This window comes from Barbus barbus (assembly GCF_936440315.1).
Source record: "Barbus barbus genome assembly, chromosome: 19".
Lineage (NCBI taxonomy): Eukaryota > Metazoa > Chordata > Actinopteri > Cypriniformes > Cyprinidae > Barbus > Barbus barbus.
In genome coordinates this window covers 16,789,318-16,804,717 of record NC_136747.1, presented here as the reverse complement: position 1 = coordinate 16,804,717, position 15,400 = coordinate 16,789,318, and the positions used below count along the sequence as shown (strand labels likewise).

At 37.2% G+C, this 15,400-nt stretch overlaps 1 protein-coding gene across 4 annotated transcripts; it reads right to left on the bottom strand.

Annotated features, from left to right (window-relative positions):
- Positions 1-1,929: 1,929 nt before the first annotated feature.
- pdcd6ip (programmed cell death 6 interacting protein) lies at positions 1,930-14,274 on the bottom strand. Of its 4 annotated transcripts, none has more exons than XM_079441372.1 (18): positions 13,979-14,274; positions 12,051-12,099; positions 11,842-11,911; positions 10,313-10,440; positions 10,074-10,227; positions 9,898-9,998; positions 9,316-9,432; positions 8,970-9,192; positions 8,731-8,854; positions 7,500-7,677; positions 6,945-7,056; positions 6,568-6,737; positions 5,124-5,372; positions 4,726-4,860; positions 4,530-4,624; positions 4,329-4,449; positions 4,060-4,244; positions 1,930-2,681 (listed from the first exon to the last, which is right to left on the bottom strand). In XM_079441372.1, the coding sequence occupies exons 1-18, from the start codon at positions 14,182-14,184 to the stop codon at positions 2,507-2,509; spliced, it is 2,592 nt and encodes an 863-aa protein (XP_079297498.1). In that variant the 5' UTR covers positions 14,185-14,274; the 3' UTR covers positions 1,930-2,506. The 4 variants fall into 4 exon arrangements, with proteins under 4 accessions (XP_079297498.1, XP_079297499.1, XP_079297497.1 ...); XM_079441373.1 differs by having other exon boundaries at positions 4,060-4,241; positions 13,979-14,271; XM_079441371.1 differs by having other exon boundaries at positions 4,060-4,241; positions 9,316-9,447; positions 13,979-14,264.
- Between the last annotated feature and the right edge of the window lie 1,126 nt (positions 14,275-15,400).

Sequence of the window (15,400 nt, the reverse complement as noted above, 5' to 3'; positions counted from 1 at the left end):
AAAAGGAACAATTACACTAACCTGAAAAGACTAAAATGCTAACCGTGTTCAGTTTTAACTTACATTACACCAACTATCGAGTTTTTGATACGTGAAAAGATTAGTATGTCCAAATTCACAGTATTCATAAAATAGCAAAAAGTACCCGAATGACCTTCTGGGAACTGATTCTTATGTTATAAGGCTATGTCAATCAGCATAGCAATATAAATATACATTACCCATATGAAAACACCAGAGATGGCTTGAAGAATGCAGATAAACCATATGCTGCTGTAATCTGTACTGATTCTCCTCATGTTTCACCATACAAAACATTTCTTTCTGCATTTTATTCAGCTACAGCGACAGCTGGATTCCTTTGTCCATATAAGGGATTTCCTGGAAAGCCATTTGTTTAATTATGCCTATGATTCTAGGTTGTGGGCTTTCTAGAGGGCATTCTCTGGTGTCGAATATGAATGTAATGAATCACACGTGAGAGTTTAAAGGTTAAATTATGTTGTCATATTATCATAAGTTTACTATTCATTTTTAAATATGGTCAATAGCTGCGACACCCCTAAATAACACAATAATGGTATTTCATTATTTGAATATCACGATTATCGTCAATACCAGCATAGAAAACCATACAGCACAACCAGTGTTGCCCGATTCAAAAACAAATGACTAGGAGCTGGGGCCTGTTTCATAAAACAAGTTTACCAAATAAGCCAAGTTTATTTCAGTCAGCCTAACTTATTGTCAATTGATTTGGTTCAAAATAATTAGACTAACTGAAATAAGCCTGGCTTGTTTGGTAAACTTGTTTTATGAAAGAGTCCCTACGGTCATAATAATGAATCACAAACGTCATATGGTCCCATTGATTTAAAAAAAATAGTGTTCATTATGTTTTTAATTTATATTATTTCATAAAAGTTTGACAAATTTTTAGTAAGTTTTACACAAAAATGTAATTTACTTCACTTGATTCAGTGAGGTTGCAGCTGTTAAATAACCATTGAACTGCGTGTGTGTTATATATCCAGTGTATCAAGTTGGAAGGTACCCTGTATAATTTAAAGCATTCGCTAAGAATATTTTTATTTCATATGCAAGGAAAATGGACATTATAACTGAAATATGACCCAATGAACTGGGAATGAATCAAATATAAATTCCAAAGCATTTAAAATTGATACAAATCAGGAGATCTATCAAATCCCAGCCCTAAAATCAAGCTAGATTGTAATGCAAAACTATTTCCGGAAATGAAGGGCATTTGAATGCTTGTCAGTAAGAGCCAACAGCTGAGGCGGCTTGATGCCAGTGGTGTTAATTACATTATCTAATATGTGTGTATGAGGCTTTTAGACAGTCTTAAACGTCATTTATAGCTCATAAAGGTTTTGACTGTAGTTACAGTCATGTATTCTCTTTTACACACACAGTATGCTTTTGCACTTAATCAGGTGACAATAAAGTTACGTCACTATCCTAAAATGCACTGTTGAAGGCAAATGACACTTGTCAAAACAACAATGCACAGCTTGAGCGTATGTGAACAGAGTTTGTGTTATGGCCTAAAGAAAACATCCTTACATAATCAAAACACTCTGATACCTCGATAAACATTCATCTATCCGCACGCGAACAAAACCCATCCTCTTCCATCTGTATCCATGGAGACAGTCGGTTCAGCATGGCTCTTTCAAGACAAAAATAGCATGGGCATAATTATCGAACAAACGCACTTGAATTCATGTGTGGTGACAGTCAGACTTGCAGCCACACTCATAGCCCAGCCTATTAATCTGAACTCAGTCTGCTCAGCTGTTGGATTCGGCAATGAATGAACACAAAACAATGTGGAGAGTCATTGACAATGACCAAAAATGCTGAAAGTACACCTACAGGCTCAAAGTACCATGCATAGAGAGGGAATAAAAAGACCGTCTTTAATATCAGACAGGGTTTAATCACGTGAAAACAATAGAAACACAAAAAATGAATTATTTTTAGTGACAAATCCATTCTCTAAACTGTATAACGGTTCCTTTCCCGAAGCGATGATTGTAGACTGAACAGAAGGAGGTATAATGATACAACTAGGGTTACAGTAAGACAGAACCATGGTCTTTCTCCAAGCAATTAAATCATCATCATCAAGGTAAGAAATCAACAGCTCTTGCATTAGATTATATGTCAGTATTCATTACAAAAATAAGATATAAGCAGTGGCAGGCAGCCAGCAGCTTCACTTTGGGCTAGAGGGTAAAACAGAGAGAAAGAGAGAGATAGAGATCAGATCTTCCCTCGACGAGCACACCTGCTTTGTGAACCTTGGCCTAAAAGTCCACCCACAATGAGGGGGCGGGGCCTGCGTTCTAAACCCCGCCCATATAAAGCCAGATGTTAAGTAGAGAGCGAGTGTGAGTGCCAGGAGTGTTAATAGTTAAGTGCAGTAAGAGGAGTGCTAGTTTACAGGAATGAGTGTGGCTGTAGGAGCGAGAGGTACGCTCTACTGTTGGGGATAGTAGGGCTGTTGCTGTGGTGGTTGTTGAGGATAGGGGTAGGGCTGTTGTGCAGGAGGGGCTCCGGGGTATCCAGCCTGCCCCTGGGCTTGATAGGGCATGTACGGCATATTAAACTGCCCGTATGCATAGGGGTTATAGGCCATTGGTATCTGGTAATACCTAAAAGAGAGGAACAAAATAACAAAATTACGTTTTGTGTTGAATTGGGTAAACATTTGAACTGATATCACCATACTTAACTAGTTGACTAATCATGGTACATTAGGATAATTGTTCATATTAAATGTTTTCTGAAGGTATTTTTTGTTTATTTAAATAAGGAAATTAACTAATTTATGTAATTAAACATTCACTAACATGCATACATTTTCGGGACAGAAATCGGAAACATCGGCTAAAACCAGATTCAAAATTAGTTTAATTCTGTTGACATATTAGACTTCAAAGTTTATACAAAAGGAAATTTTGGGTCTCTCTTTTATCACTGCATAAGGCAGAAAATACTGCCAAAAGTCAGAAAAAACATGTTCGTAGGAATAAAATAAATCTGATAACTACCACATAAAAAAATACATCAGAATATAGATATGAAGAAAACTGGAAAGTCTAGTATAAGTGCTGCTAAAGTGGAAATTTCTGGCTCAAGCATTAAAGATTTTGTAATTTAAATCTACAAATGCGAATAGATAAAGTGCATTAAAATAAACAATTAAATGTGTATTTAGGATGTGTTCATATTTTTTTTAAACAAAAATAGGAAAATAGTCCAAAATCTTAAACCTGTGAACCTGCAAACCAGTGCATGAAAAAAAAAAGGTTTTTGCCTGTAGTGTTAACTGGACATCCTTAAGTGGCTGATTTGTAACGATCTATTTAGCCGCAATTCTGTGCACAAGCACAAATAGCATTCATCACGCAAAGTACAAGGGAGACTTACAATTAGGCTTAGGTATTGTAGGAATAGGAATTCAAATTGAACGATTCTGGCTTCTTTGATTAAAGAATCAGATTAATTCAGCAACCATAACTTGTTATTATGTTCTGTCTTCACTGGCAGAAGAATGCAAGGTTGAGAACCATGATATAGAACTGTAATTAATTACAGTATTTTGTAGAAATAAAATTCAATTCTATTTAAGAAATGTATTCATATACTTCGTAAAAATGTAATGAAATACATTTATAATCAACATTTCTCAACATTTGCCTTGGACTAATACATTCTGGCATTGCCATCAACAAAAAGTGGATCATGGGATAGAAAAGTGTCTATTGGATGTGCACTGAGCCTGAGCCAGAAGGTCATCCGGGTACTTTTTGCTATTTTATGAATACTGTGAATTTGGACATACTAATCTTTTCACATATAATTTTTTGCCTATACTATATATGCATATTTGGATGCAGCCTTAAGATTTTGGCCAGAAGAAGCTGCCCACCTTTTAGCATCTACCTCACTAGGTTATAGAACCGAGCTATGTACTGTCACATGCATACAGCTTTGAGGACATGGGTACTTTTGAAGGTCTTTATTTACCCTGGGTAGCCTTGATAAGTGGGGTAGGGTGGTCCTTGAGCCTGTGAGGGTGGTCCAACAGGTGGTGGATTAGTGCTGCTGGGAGCCATTGGAGTACTGACTGGAGCTGAAGAACTGGCCGCCTGAGGAGTGATGTTAGGGGGTGGTGGTCTCGCTGGCGGCTGGGGTTTAGCCTGAGGCTGCTGCTGGGTATGGATCAGAAATATAAATAACACTATTTCCTGCAGTCAAGGACTTTATCTTTAGAAGTCATCAGTCTGCAAACTCACAAACACAGTCCTGGGTGCAGGGGTCGGGCCTCCTGAGGCAGGAGCAGGAGTATTGGACTGGTAAGATGGGACGTTGAATGAAGGAGCGCTCGGCTCACGAGCAATGCTCTGCTGCAGCTCCCTGTCAAATCAGAATATAAGCCAATCACAGTCATCCGAAACAATTATAGTTTGATATGTGCACACTACTGAATTACATACTTGAGCAGTTCATCCCTCTCAGTTTTGCGAGCGAAGACAATGTCACTGCACTTATTTTGAAACTTTAACAGGATTTCTGTCAGATCATTGTAGAACTGAAATAGGAGGTGGTAAAGAAGAGAGAATGAGACAGCTGAGTGACATCTTATGGATTATGCATGTGCGCAGAACTAATATTAGTGCATGAGTTAGTTACTTTAGTGCCCTCTTTGATATTGGAGCTTATCTCTATATAGCTATCGTGGGCTGAGGCAAGCTTCTTCAAGACCTCCTCTCTGTTATTAGCCTCAGAGTTGGACTGCTTGAGTGCTGAAAACTCCTGGTGAGACACCTGAGACAAGAAAAGTCATTTTTAAAATGAAAAAACAAAAATACCTTTAGTTGTCTTAAGTTGTGCAACAATTAATGTCAAAATTCATCTAAAAAAAAAAAAAGTTATTTAAATTTAAGTTGACAGATGCATCGAATTTCATAACGACCCTTTGTTGCTTAAATCTGTATCTGATAAAACCGATTAGAATACTGTGACTTTCATTTCGGAATTCTTTGTTCAAATATTGGCGATGTTGCTTATGCGTGAGTTTTTGTGTGCACCTGTATCTGTGACAGCAGTTCCTCTTGTCTGCGTAAATTCTGCTGAACACGTTGTGTGTGAGAGCCGTAACGTGTGTCCAGCTCACTGGTGGTCAGAGCCTCTTCGTTAATGGCGCCATCTTGAGCCAGAGCGGTAAGGAACTTTGCTGTCATATCAAAAGTCACAGACTTCACCTCTCCCTCCAGAACTTCCCGTTCCCTCTTCACCTCATCCAGCTGTGCCAGCTGAGCTCTCAGCACGTTTACCACCTGCACAGAAGAGGACAATCCCAGACTGAAGGATAGCATGTGGGTTTGGTCAGGGTTCGTCTGTGAGGGTCAAAGTGTCAGTATCTTTCAGCCAGTGTTATTTTAGAATTATTTAAATACTACTGTAGTTTATATTAATATTTTGAGTTAGCTTTACATAAAAAAAATGAATATTTCTTTTTATATTTTCAAGTTTTCATTTTAATTTTAGCTCAAGTTTGAGTAATTGTCATTTTAATCAATTTTTGTGTTTCTAAATATTTTTAATACATATTATACATTTAAAAAATAGATATTTCAGTTTTAGTGCCATTAGTAATTTTAGTATATTAACTAATTCATATTTTGGTTAGTTCCCAAGGCAACATTTCTAATTTTTATTTACTTTAAAAGGTTAGTTCACCCAAAAATGAAAATTGTGTCATTAATTACTCACCTCATGTCATTCCAAACCCATAAGACCTTCGTTCATCTTCGGAACACAAATGAAGAAATGTTTGATGAAATCTGACCCTGCATAGACAGCAACAGAACTGAAATGTCCTGAAATGCAAGGACGTCGATAAAACGTTCAATGTGACATCAGTGGCTCAATTTAAATTTTGCAAAGATAGGAGAACACTCTTTGTGTGTAAAGAAAACAAAAATAACATTTTCCACCATTTTGGAGAGTACCACGGCGCATGTGTGCACTTTCCCCCGAACATAAACAGCGTTGTTTACGTTCAGGGGAAAGCGCACACGTACATCGTGGTACTCTCCAAAATGGCGGAAGACGGTAACTCAAGGAGAAGAATTGTTGAATAAATTATGTTATTTCTATTTTCTTTAGTATTCTCGTAGCTTCATAAAATTGAAGTTGAGCCACTGACTTCACGTGGAGTGTTTTATCGATGTCCTTACTATGTTTCAGGGTCTGAGAACATTTCAGTTGCATTGCTGTCTATGCAGGGTCAGAGAACTCTCAGATTTAATCAAAAATATCTTAATTTGTGTTCTGAAGATGAACGAAGGTCTTACGGGTTTGGAACGACATGAGGGTGAGTAATTAATGACAGAAGTTTAATGTTTGGGTGAACTTACCCTGTAAGTGTTTTCATCTAATATTTATATATTTTTAAATATCCGTTTATCTCTTTTTTTTCCCTTTAATAATAATTTTGATAGTTTTAGTTAAAAATCACAACACTCTTACCTCACTGCCCTGCAGAGTCTTGGCAGGGTTGGCAGACGGGATGGCGGCACTGAGCTCACTCTCTGACTTGCAGAGCAAAGTAATCATTTCACAATGTGCAGTGTAACGCTCTCTCACCACCTGATCAGCCTGCACTGCCTTGTCCAGTATATTGCAAAAATTATTTCCCTCTGCATGGAGAAACAGAGAAAGAGGGTTGGGTTCCGGTAGAACAACTGGCAGAGCATGACACTAGCAACATAAAAGTCATGCAGGGAAAACACACAAACTGATAATGTTTACCTAGAATGCAATGTAAGTCTCATTAGGTAAAAAGCATCTGCTAAATGCATAAATGGTGAGTGCTAAATGCATAAATGGTGGAAGTGTGTACGTACCTGCTCTGAGTGGTTTATACAGATCTCCAGAGGGAGTTCTGTTCCAGCGCTGATTGAATTTGCCTCTGAGTTCATTGTCTGTTGCTTCCTCATCATCTAATATCTTCAAGGACTGTAATAACAACACACAATTTTTGTTCACTAACTGGCATGAAGTACAAGTACATACAGTCAGATGGTGTCATACACAGCAGGTTTGGATAGTATTTTCCCCATTTAAATTTGGAAATAAACCATTTTAATGTTTAGAAAAATCAGGACATAAAATGAAAAGGAAATATTGATGATTCTGTGCTATTTGGTTATGAGACAAATGTATATAAATTATCATGTGACGTGATCGCCTTTGTATAGATGGTTAGATGTTTTTCTTCCATTGAAGTCTAAAAGGGCCTTTGGATCTTTTTTAATTGCCATAATCATATTATTTGGAAAGAAAAATGTCTATTAAATTAGAAAAATGCAAAAACAGAAGCGTTATTACTAGAGATCTCAGACATTTGGATCTCGTGGTTAATAAAAGGGCATGAAACAGATAGTGAACTTGTGCATCACCTCATCCAGGATCTCACGGTTCCTCTGCAGTAGTTCAGGGAGATCTTTAATAAGCTGTTCGATGCTCTGTAGGCCGCCCTGCTGAACAACAGCCCTGCTCTTCTCAAGGATGGACTGAGGGACTGCGTCTCCTGACAGATCCTCTAGTGCGGCTGGCAGGTTCAAAGACGCCAACACCCTACCAATCAGTAACGACAAATCAATCACTTCCACCAAAACTCATTTACCTACCTAAAATACTGATAAAAATGATAATTTAGACAGCATATTTTATTTATTTATTCACTTTTTAATATCATGCCAGCATCAAGCCTATTTTCATTGCAATATTAGAATAAATTACACAAGGTATACAATTATTAAATAGACAGCATATCTAGGTTTAACTAAAAGCATTATGTGTATTACTACATCTGTGAATGATCCCTGTTAAAGGGATAGTTCACCCCAAAATTTAAATTCTGTCATTAATTACTCACCCTCATGTCATTCCAAACACAAATTAAGATATTTGATAAAATCCGAGAGCTTTCTGACCCTCCATAGACAGCAAGGGAACTACCACGTTCAAGGTCCAGAAAGGAAGTAAGGACATTGGTAAAATATTCCATGTGAGATCAGTGGTTCATCCTTAATTTTATGAAGCTACGAGAATACTTTACGTGCAAAGAAAACAACTTCAAAAATTTCTTCACTTCCAGTCAGCCTCCACCACCATTCACGAGAGTAACGTGATGCATGCGTGTGATGCTGCTGATGCAGGAGCTGGCATTCTGAAGGTTAGATGCTTTGTTTACAAGCAGAGGCGTCGTGGTATTCTTGTGAATGGTGGCGGAGACTGACCGGAAGAGAAGAACTGCTGAATAAAGTCGTTATTTTTGTTTTCTTTGCGCTCAAAAAGTATTCTCGTAGCTTCATAAAATTACAGTTGAACCACTGTAATGACGTCCTTACTACGTTTCTGGACTTTGAACATGGTAGTTCCGTTGCTATCTATGCAGGGTCAGAAAACTCTCAGATTTCATCAAAATATCTTAAATTATGTTCTGAAGATGAACAAAGGTCCTAGGGGTTTGGAACAACATGAGGGTGTGTAATTAATGACAATTTTCATTTCTGGGTGAAAACCCCTTTAAAACAATTAAAAGCAAAGCAGTAAAAGCTCTCATTGTACATGTTAATGGACTTTTAAAGGACTCGTGTAAGAGCAAATATATGCAGCGACACTGACCCGTTGCAGAGATTCGTTGCTTCTCTCATGCTGCCAATCAGTCTGTTGACTGTGTCAGCCTTCCTGGAATTGGCTGCACTCACTGACTGCTGCACTGCCATCGGCACCATCTTCTCAAACAGATCTGAACACAAACAAAAAAGAAAATAATGCAATTTGTTGAATTTTTCCACGTAAAAAAATGGGAAATATCCTAAAAAATCCAAACAAAAGGACTGTCATGTGTGCATCGTTCTGACCTGTGAACTTCTGGCTCACTGGTGTCTGAATTGCAGTTGCTTTGACCAAAGATGCTTTGCCAATGTGCTCCAGGTCTTTGACCTCTGGCACACGGTCATGGTAAATGAAGTCATTGTCTTTCTTTGCAGCTGTGAGGGCACGACTGATCTTATCTGAGAGGTCCTTTACATTAACATACTCATCGTATCGGGAAGCCGCAGTCTTCACCAGCTCTGTGGCGTGCTGCAAGACACGCATGAGAAACCTGAACGTCAACGTCCTATTAATGAAGCTCAACAGCGAATAAATAAAACAAGCAACCGGCCAGCCAAAAATAAACAGTCTGTCACACACAGACAAACACACCTGCAGCCGAGCGATCTCTTCTCCGAATTTTTTCTTCTGATTGGCCAAGGCTGACTGGTGCAGCTCTGCGGTGGCCTGCATCATACAGTGCTTGGCGGCGAGGACGGGAAGCACTTCCTGGAAATAAAAATACTGACCAGGGAGAAGCAACCACAGCAATCACAAACGCCACAGCAAGCACGAACCAACACCACGGGCAACCACAAATGAGCACAGACACACAGCACAGGGCGCAGGAAGAGAAAACAGAACAGCAAATCAGCACGCATCCTTCCGCGAACCCCAACCAAATCCTCACACAACGCTCATGCAGCGTTCACTCACAGAACAATAGGAGAAGAAAAAGGCTGGAGGCTGTGAGAGTGTGTGTCTGTGTATGAGGGGTGTCTAGCAGTCAAATGGGAATCAAGGAAAACTTAAATCTCAATTTAATATACAAATACACCCACGGTGCTTGCTGCATGCAGTATGTGGGGATCGTTGCCTAATGTTTAACAGTGTCTAGTTCGATTGCACAGTGGCCCCTAATGGATCAGCTTCCCCACTAACGTGTCTGTCATGTGTACTAGAAGCTGCACATACCTTAGGCAAATTCTCTCTGTATTGACATTGCTTAAAAGCATCACCATAGTAATCTGCCGCCTGGTTGGCAAGTTTAGCGACAATGGCGTCCTTCATCTTATCTGTGAGGTGAAACATTAGACAATTAAAACTGTCAACTACAAGCAAAAAAAGCACAAACATAAACACAGACGCACCAGCAGTGGCTTTGAGAACGAAGACCTCCTGTGCCTGGCTGAGCATGATCTGACTGAGTGTGCCCACTGTCTCGGGGGAGATGTCCATGGTGGGTTCTCTATTCAGTGCAGAGAGCACTGTATCCTTTATATGAGCAAATGCACCACTCGCCAGCTGGAAAGAGACAGGAAATGCTTTTTAACATTTTTATTTCTCTTGATTGTCTGTGTTGTTGAAGGACTTAAGGTCAAAATCAAACCTGGTAGAACTTGGCGGCAGTCTTCAATCCCTCATCATTGTCAAGATTCTGCTCAGCAGCAATCTGACTGGCCAGCGCGCCCACATTAAACAACACACACGTCTTCTCATACCCCACACTTGCCAATGCTGAAACACACAAACAGTATGAACCGCAATGTATTAATCAGTGTTTCAGTTTATGTTCTTTTTTTTTATTCTCTTAAGGCATTTTTTCTATGATAAGACATTTTTTTATTGGGCTTTTTAAATTAAGACTTTTTTTATTGCATGGGTTTATTAAGTTTCTTTGTCCAAGCATTTTCCTATTAACACCATACAGTATTTAGTACTTTATCCTTACATGAATAACAAGTAACTTTACTATTTTTGATTATTAAATCTTCATTTGACATGAATAAAAGAGGTATTTATCATGCATCTGTAAACATGATATGGTCTAAAGCACACAAAAAAGTACCAACAAAGTAAATGAAATCAGGACACTTTACATTAAAACAAAGTTCAGAAATAAGTGATAACGTAGTAGTAAGTGATAAATAAAGTATGCAATGAGTCATGTGATTCAGTTTTGGAACTACTGGAGATAACATTATGTGCAAACACAATAACTCAACGTAACAAAATTGTTTCACTTATATTTTTTTTCCCATAATTCTTCTGCAATTCTGTGGTGCTAGTTATTAACGAATATTTATTTGCATGCAGTATCAATATTTAGGTCTGGTAAATTTTGGAACTTCTATCATTATTTATGAAACACTGGTTCAGTACAGATATTTTTGCTTTTTTTTAAAAAATATATTTTGCTTTTGCAAGGATGGGAACATTCTAATAAGTTTCTGTAACATTCTGTAATATTCTAGTGCTTTCTGGAACATTCCAGAACATTGTGAGACTACAAAAATCATCCAACGTAGACTTCTGAAGATTTGGAAGACTCACTTTTGGTAACTGTTTATGTTAAACTGTTGTTAGCACAGTGTTACGCAAGGATCATGTAAGTTTTATGCATGCGTAATAAGGGACTAGGTTGTACAAGTTGTCAACACATTTCTTTAGGCACTGTTAATGATACACAAAAAGTAAAGAGATTTTTGTTTTCAGCATGTCAAACTTCATATAGAAACATTAAAAATAAAAGCGAAACTGTTATAAAAATGTTTCACGTTGTAAGTTTCTTAGTTAACAAGATGTGCTGCCCTTTATTTTTACTGGATTAGTTGCCTGGCTCTGTTTCAAATTAATTAATATTTTCCTTGAATATGGATGGCAGAAATATAATATTTATTGATGCATACTCCAAAGGTATTTACATAATTGTTTTAACTATATACAACTATCTGCAATAAAGCATCTACCAAGACAATAAATGCCTTAAAATAACTTACCCATAGGGCACTTTTGTAGTGCAATCGAAAGTACTAATGTGCAACAGATTATGTGATACAAATAAATAAATTTCACCTTAGGTGCATTTGTCTGTATTGACATATGCTGATGTTGTTTTAAAATCACATATCAACTCACCAAGCTTGACTGAGCCTCCAAACAAAGATCCTTTATCAAAAGCATCTTTCCATGTAAACGTCAGGCATAACTGAAAAAAAAAAACAGTTATGTATTATTTACAGACTTATGAATATGCTCAAATTACTCTATATACTTAATCAATTATTGTCATAAAACAAATGAATGGGTTAATGTTACACCGTGACCTGAGAATTTATTTAGGTTACCTCTGTAAAAGGAAATTTGGGCTCAATTGCACAAAGCTGATCATAATATCTAAAGGGGAGAGAGAAAAAAACAATGAGAAAAGCTGTTAAAATGGAAAGTGTGAGGAAAAACACTTTAGTTTCTTTAGATGGAACGTAAACCATAATGACAAAAAATTTAGCCATGACAGCATTCTCATGTGACTGTCAGTCTGACACAAGAAGCAAATAACGTTACTGAAGTTACTCAACCTCATTGTTACAGAGCTAACTAGAGTGACACAAAAATATTTCCTTCCTGGAAGGAAAGAAGAGCATTTCCCCACACCTCTACTCCATACGTTTTCTATCTGCTATTTCTTGCCTCTCTGCACTATAAAAAGAACATGACTGTAGAATCGAGAGGGAATACCGCTGATGGGTGTGCCCATGGGGCTCTTTCTCATACAAACCAAACACCAGTCTAACTAGCACCTACAAAGCAGGCCATTCATCTTGATCATTGAGCATGGCTACAAAGCAGCAAACAAGAGGCTTATTCCTATAGCAACACCCTTCTCATTCACTCTCCAGATGGCGCAAGTCCCAGTCGCTACATTAACTCAACTACATTAAACCACATATGAAATGCAGAATCTAACCGCTGACTGGGAAAATAAGGCCTAATTCTTCATATGAAAGTCAACAGTTTCAAGTAGAATTAAAATATAGTTTTGTTACTTTTCTCAATATTAAAAATGATGCAATAATGTTAGCCTTATGGTATCATACAAGGTAAACGATCAATTCTAACAATTTCCTAATTCATATATAAAAAAAAAACATTTCAGTAAGACCAAAACAATGGATATAAAAGTGTGATGCAGCAAATCTGATTTTGTTTAACAAATTAACCAGCCATTTCCTCAACTCTTTCAAAAGCAAAAGATCAGCGGCTGGTTGATAGATAAAGTAATAAAGCATGAAGCTCAGTTATAAATTATTTTAAAAAAAAACGTATACGTCACACACACCTGTATACACCCCCTCACTGCAAATACATGACGTAATGGCATCACGTGAAAACTGCGTCGACGATAACCGACCAAATTGCGATGCGAATATAATAGAAACAACTCAGGACATATTTTCTTATTTCTGTTATTTGCGTCGAACGATGTACTATTAATCTATAGTGAAAGTTTGTAGAGGTCAATCTGACCCGAGTCACGCAAAACCAGGAAGCATTTGATTAAAGGGTGTTGACGCATTGCGTTTATGAACTTTTTTTTACTAAACTTGAAGATTTCAGGGTAAAATTTATGCGAATGCATGAATGTTAAGTTTAGTTGCTGTAACTTCTCAACGTTTTCCCTCATTTTGGGTTTACTAGTTTATTTTAAATGCTCATAGGGTATGACGAAGTTTTAAAGTACAAATATTCTTAGTAGCCTCTTAATTAATATGCGAGTATGATATATATTAGCTGGAGTGTAGCATGGATGTCAACTTCCCCAAAAACTGAATCTCAACTGCCCAAATATAATGACGTAACTTTAAACTACATACCGCCCTAAACACATTATGTGAACTCTAAACACTAAAACATACTAATTCAATACACTCGTTAGAGCAACACCTCCAGTTCACGTTTTATATTTCTATGAAGCAAACAGAACCAGATAAAAAACTCTTGACCTAAGCTAAATCTGAACGAAACTAGTTAGTTCTGTTATCAGATAGTAACAAATCTACATAAAATAGAGACATGGTGTCGCACGTTTGTGGCATAAAAATTGATTAAATTTGCTAGCTTGCTGTGCTTTAGACATCTCCTGCTATCCGCTAACAGAAAATACTCGGCACTTTAGCAACGTACAGATTAAATAACAAACCACGAAACAGAGCTGTCAATATTTAACAGGCAGCAGAAATAAACACCCATTGAAACTTCGTATTCAGGCTCTCACCGCAGCAGGATTTCCAGCGAGCTCTCGTGTTTGTCCAGCGGCCTCCCAAGAGCACTTTTACGGAGCTTATTGAGCTCTTCCACGGCACGGAGATACTCCGTCTGCTCCTCACCGGGAGGATACGTGGACGTTACAAATTTTGACAACGGTTTCACTAAGTCGACCTCCGAGGACTTCTTCAGCGGGACAGAAATAAACGTCGCCATTTGTGCCCGCGTTAAACACAGTTCTAGTGGAGAATGAGAACACAGCAGACGGACAAAAACAAAGGCAGAGCACTTCCTGCTTCTGCGGAGTGCGTCATCACGTCATATGTACTGTCAAAGTTGCGCATGCGCATTCTGCGCTCGTTTTGATTCCTTCCATTTCAAACCCATAAATATGTAAATAGCGTTTTACTTCCACGAGGCTTATGTAGAACTGTATTTTAGCATAGTATAAATACTATAGATGCAGTAAATCCAACGTTTTGCATTCATATAAATTTTTGCTGGGTGTAACATAACTAATCAGGTACATGACAAAACTTTTCCTAGTAAGTATACAGTACCTGTAAATCACTCTGGAGTTTTTATTTAAAAAAGAAATCACTGGGAATTGGACGATGGGTTTAAGAAGTGATCTCTATGGAATAGTTACCTCTATGGACAGTTTGATCCATATAGGAAGAATTTAATATGTGTATATAGTTCAAGATAAGAGGGAGTATGGGGTAAGGAGTGTCCCTCTGACACACCTTAGCCCGTTCTCCCAATGACTCATCCATTTAGTCTCGTGACCATATATTTATATACAGCTACCTGTAATAATACCCGAAGCATAGCAAAAGTGATAAGAATCTTATTGTAAAACATATTTGATAATACTTTACAATAAGGTGCCGTTTGTCAAAGTTAATGTATTAAACTTTATATTTAAAGTTTAAATATAAGTAACAAGAACTAACTATAAGCAATACATTACAGTTTTTTTTGTCACTTGACTATTCTATTGTTGGTTTCATGTTAGCTCAGGTCCATTAAATAATGTTAACAGATACATTTTATACATACATTCATATGTAGTTTAGTAAATGTTGAAATTGATATTTAGATTAATAAATGCTTTAGAAGTATTTTTCATTGTTAATTCATGTTAACTAATTGAACCCTACTGTAAAATAGTACCACATATTTTGTATGACAAAATAAATTTATCTTCATTGCACACTTAACTAATTTGTCCAGGTATAAAAATAAATCTCATACATGTTGGTGAAATGCCAATGTATAAAATCATTTAAATTATTTAATAAAGATTATTAGTTGAAGCATTTTCTGCATGCATCATAGCTTTGCCTTTAAATGAATACTGTAACAAAATTAGATGTGCATTAATAATTCAAATTCATATTTATTTAGTTTTAAGTTGAATATCTATGTC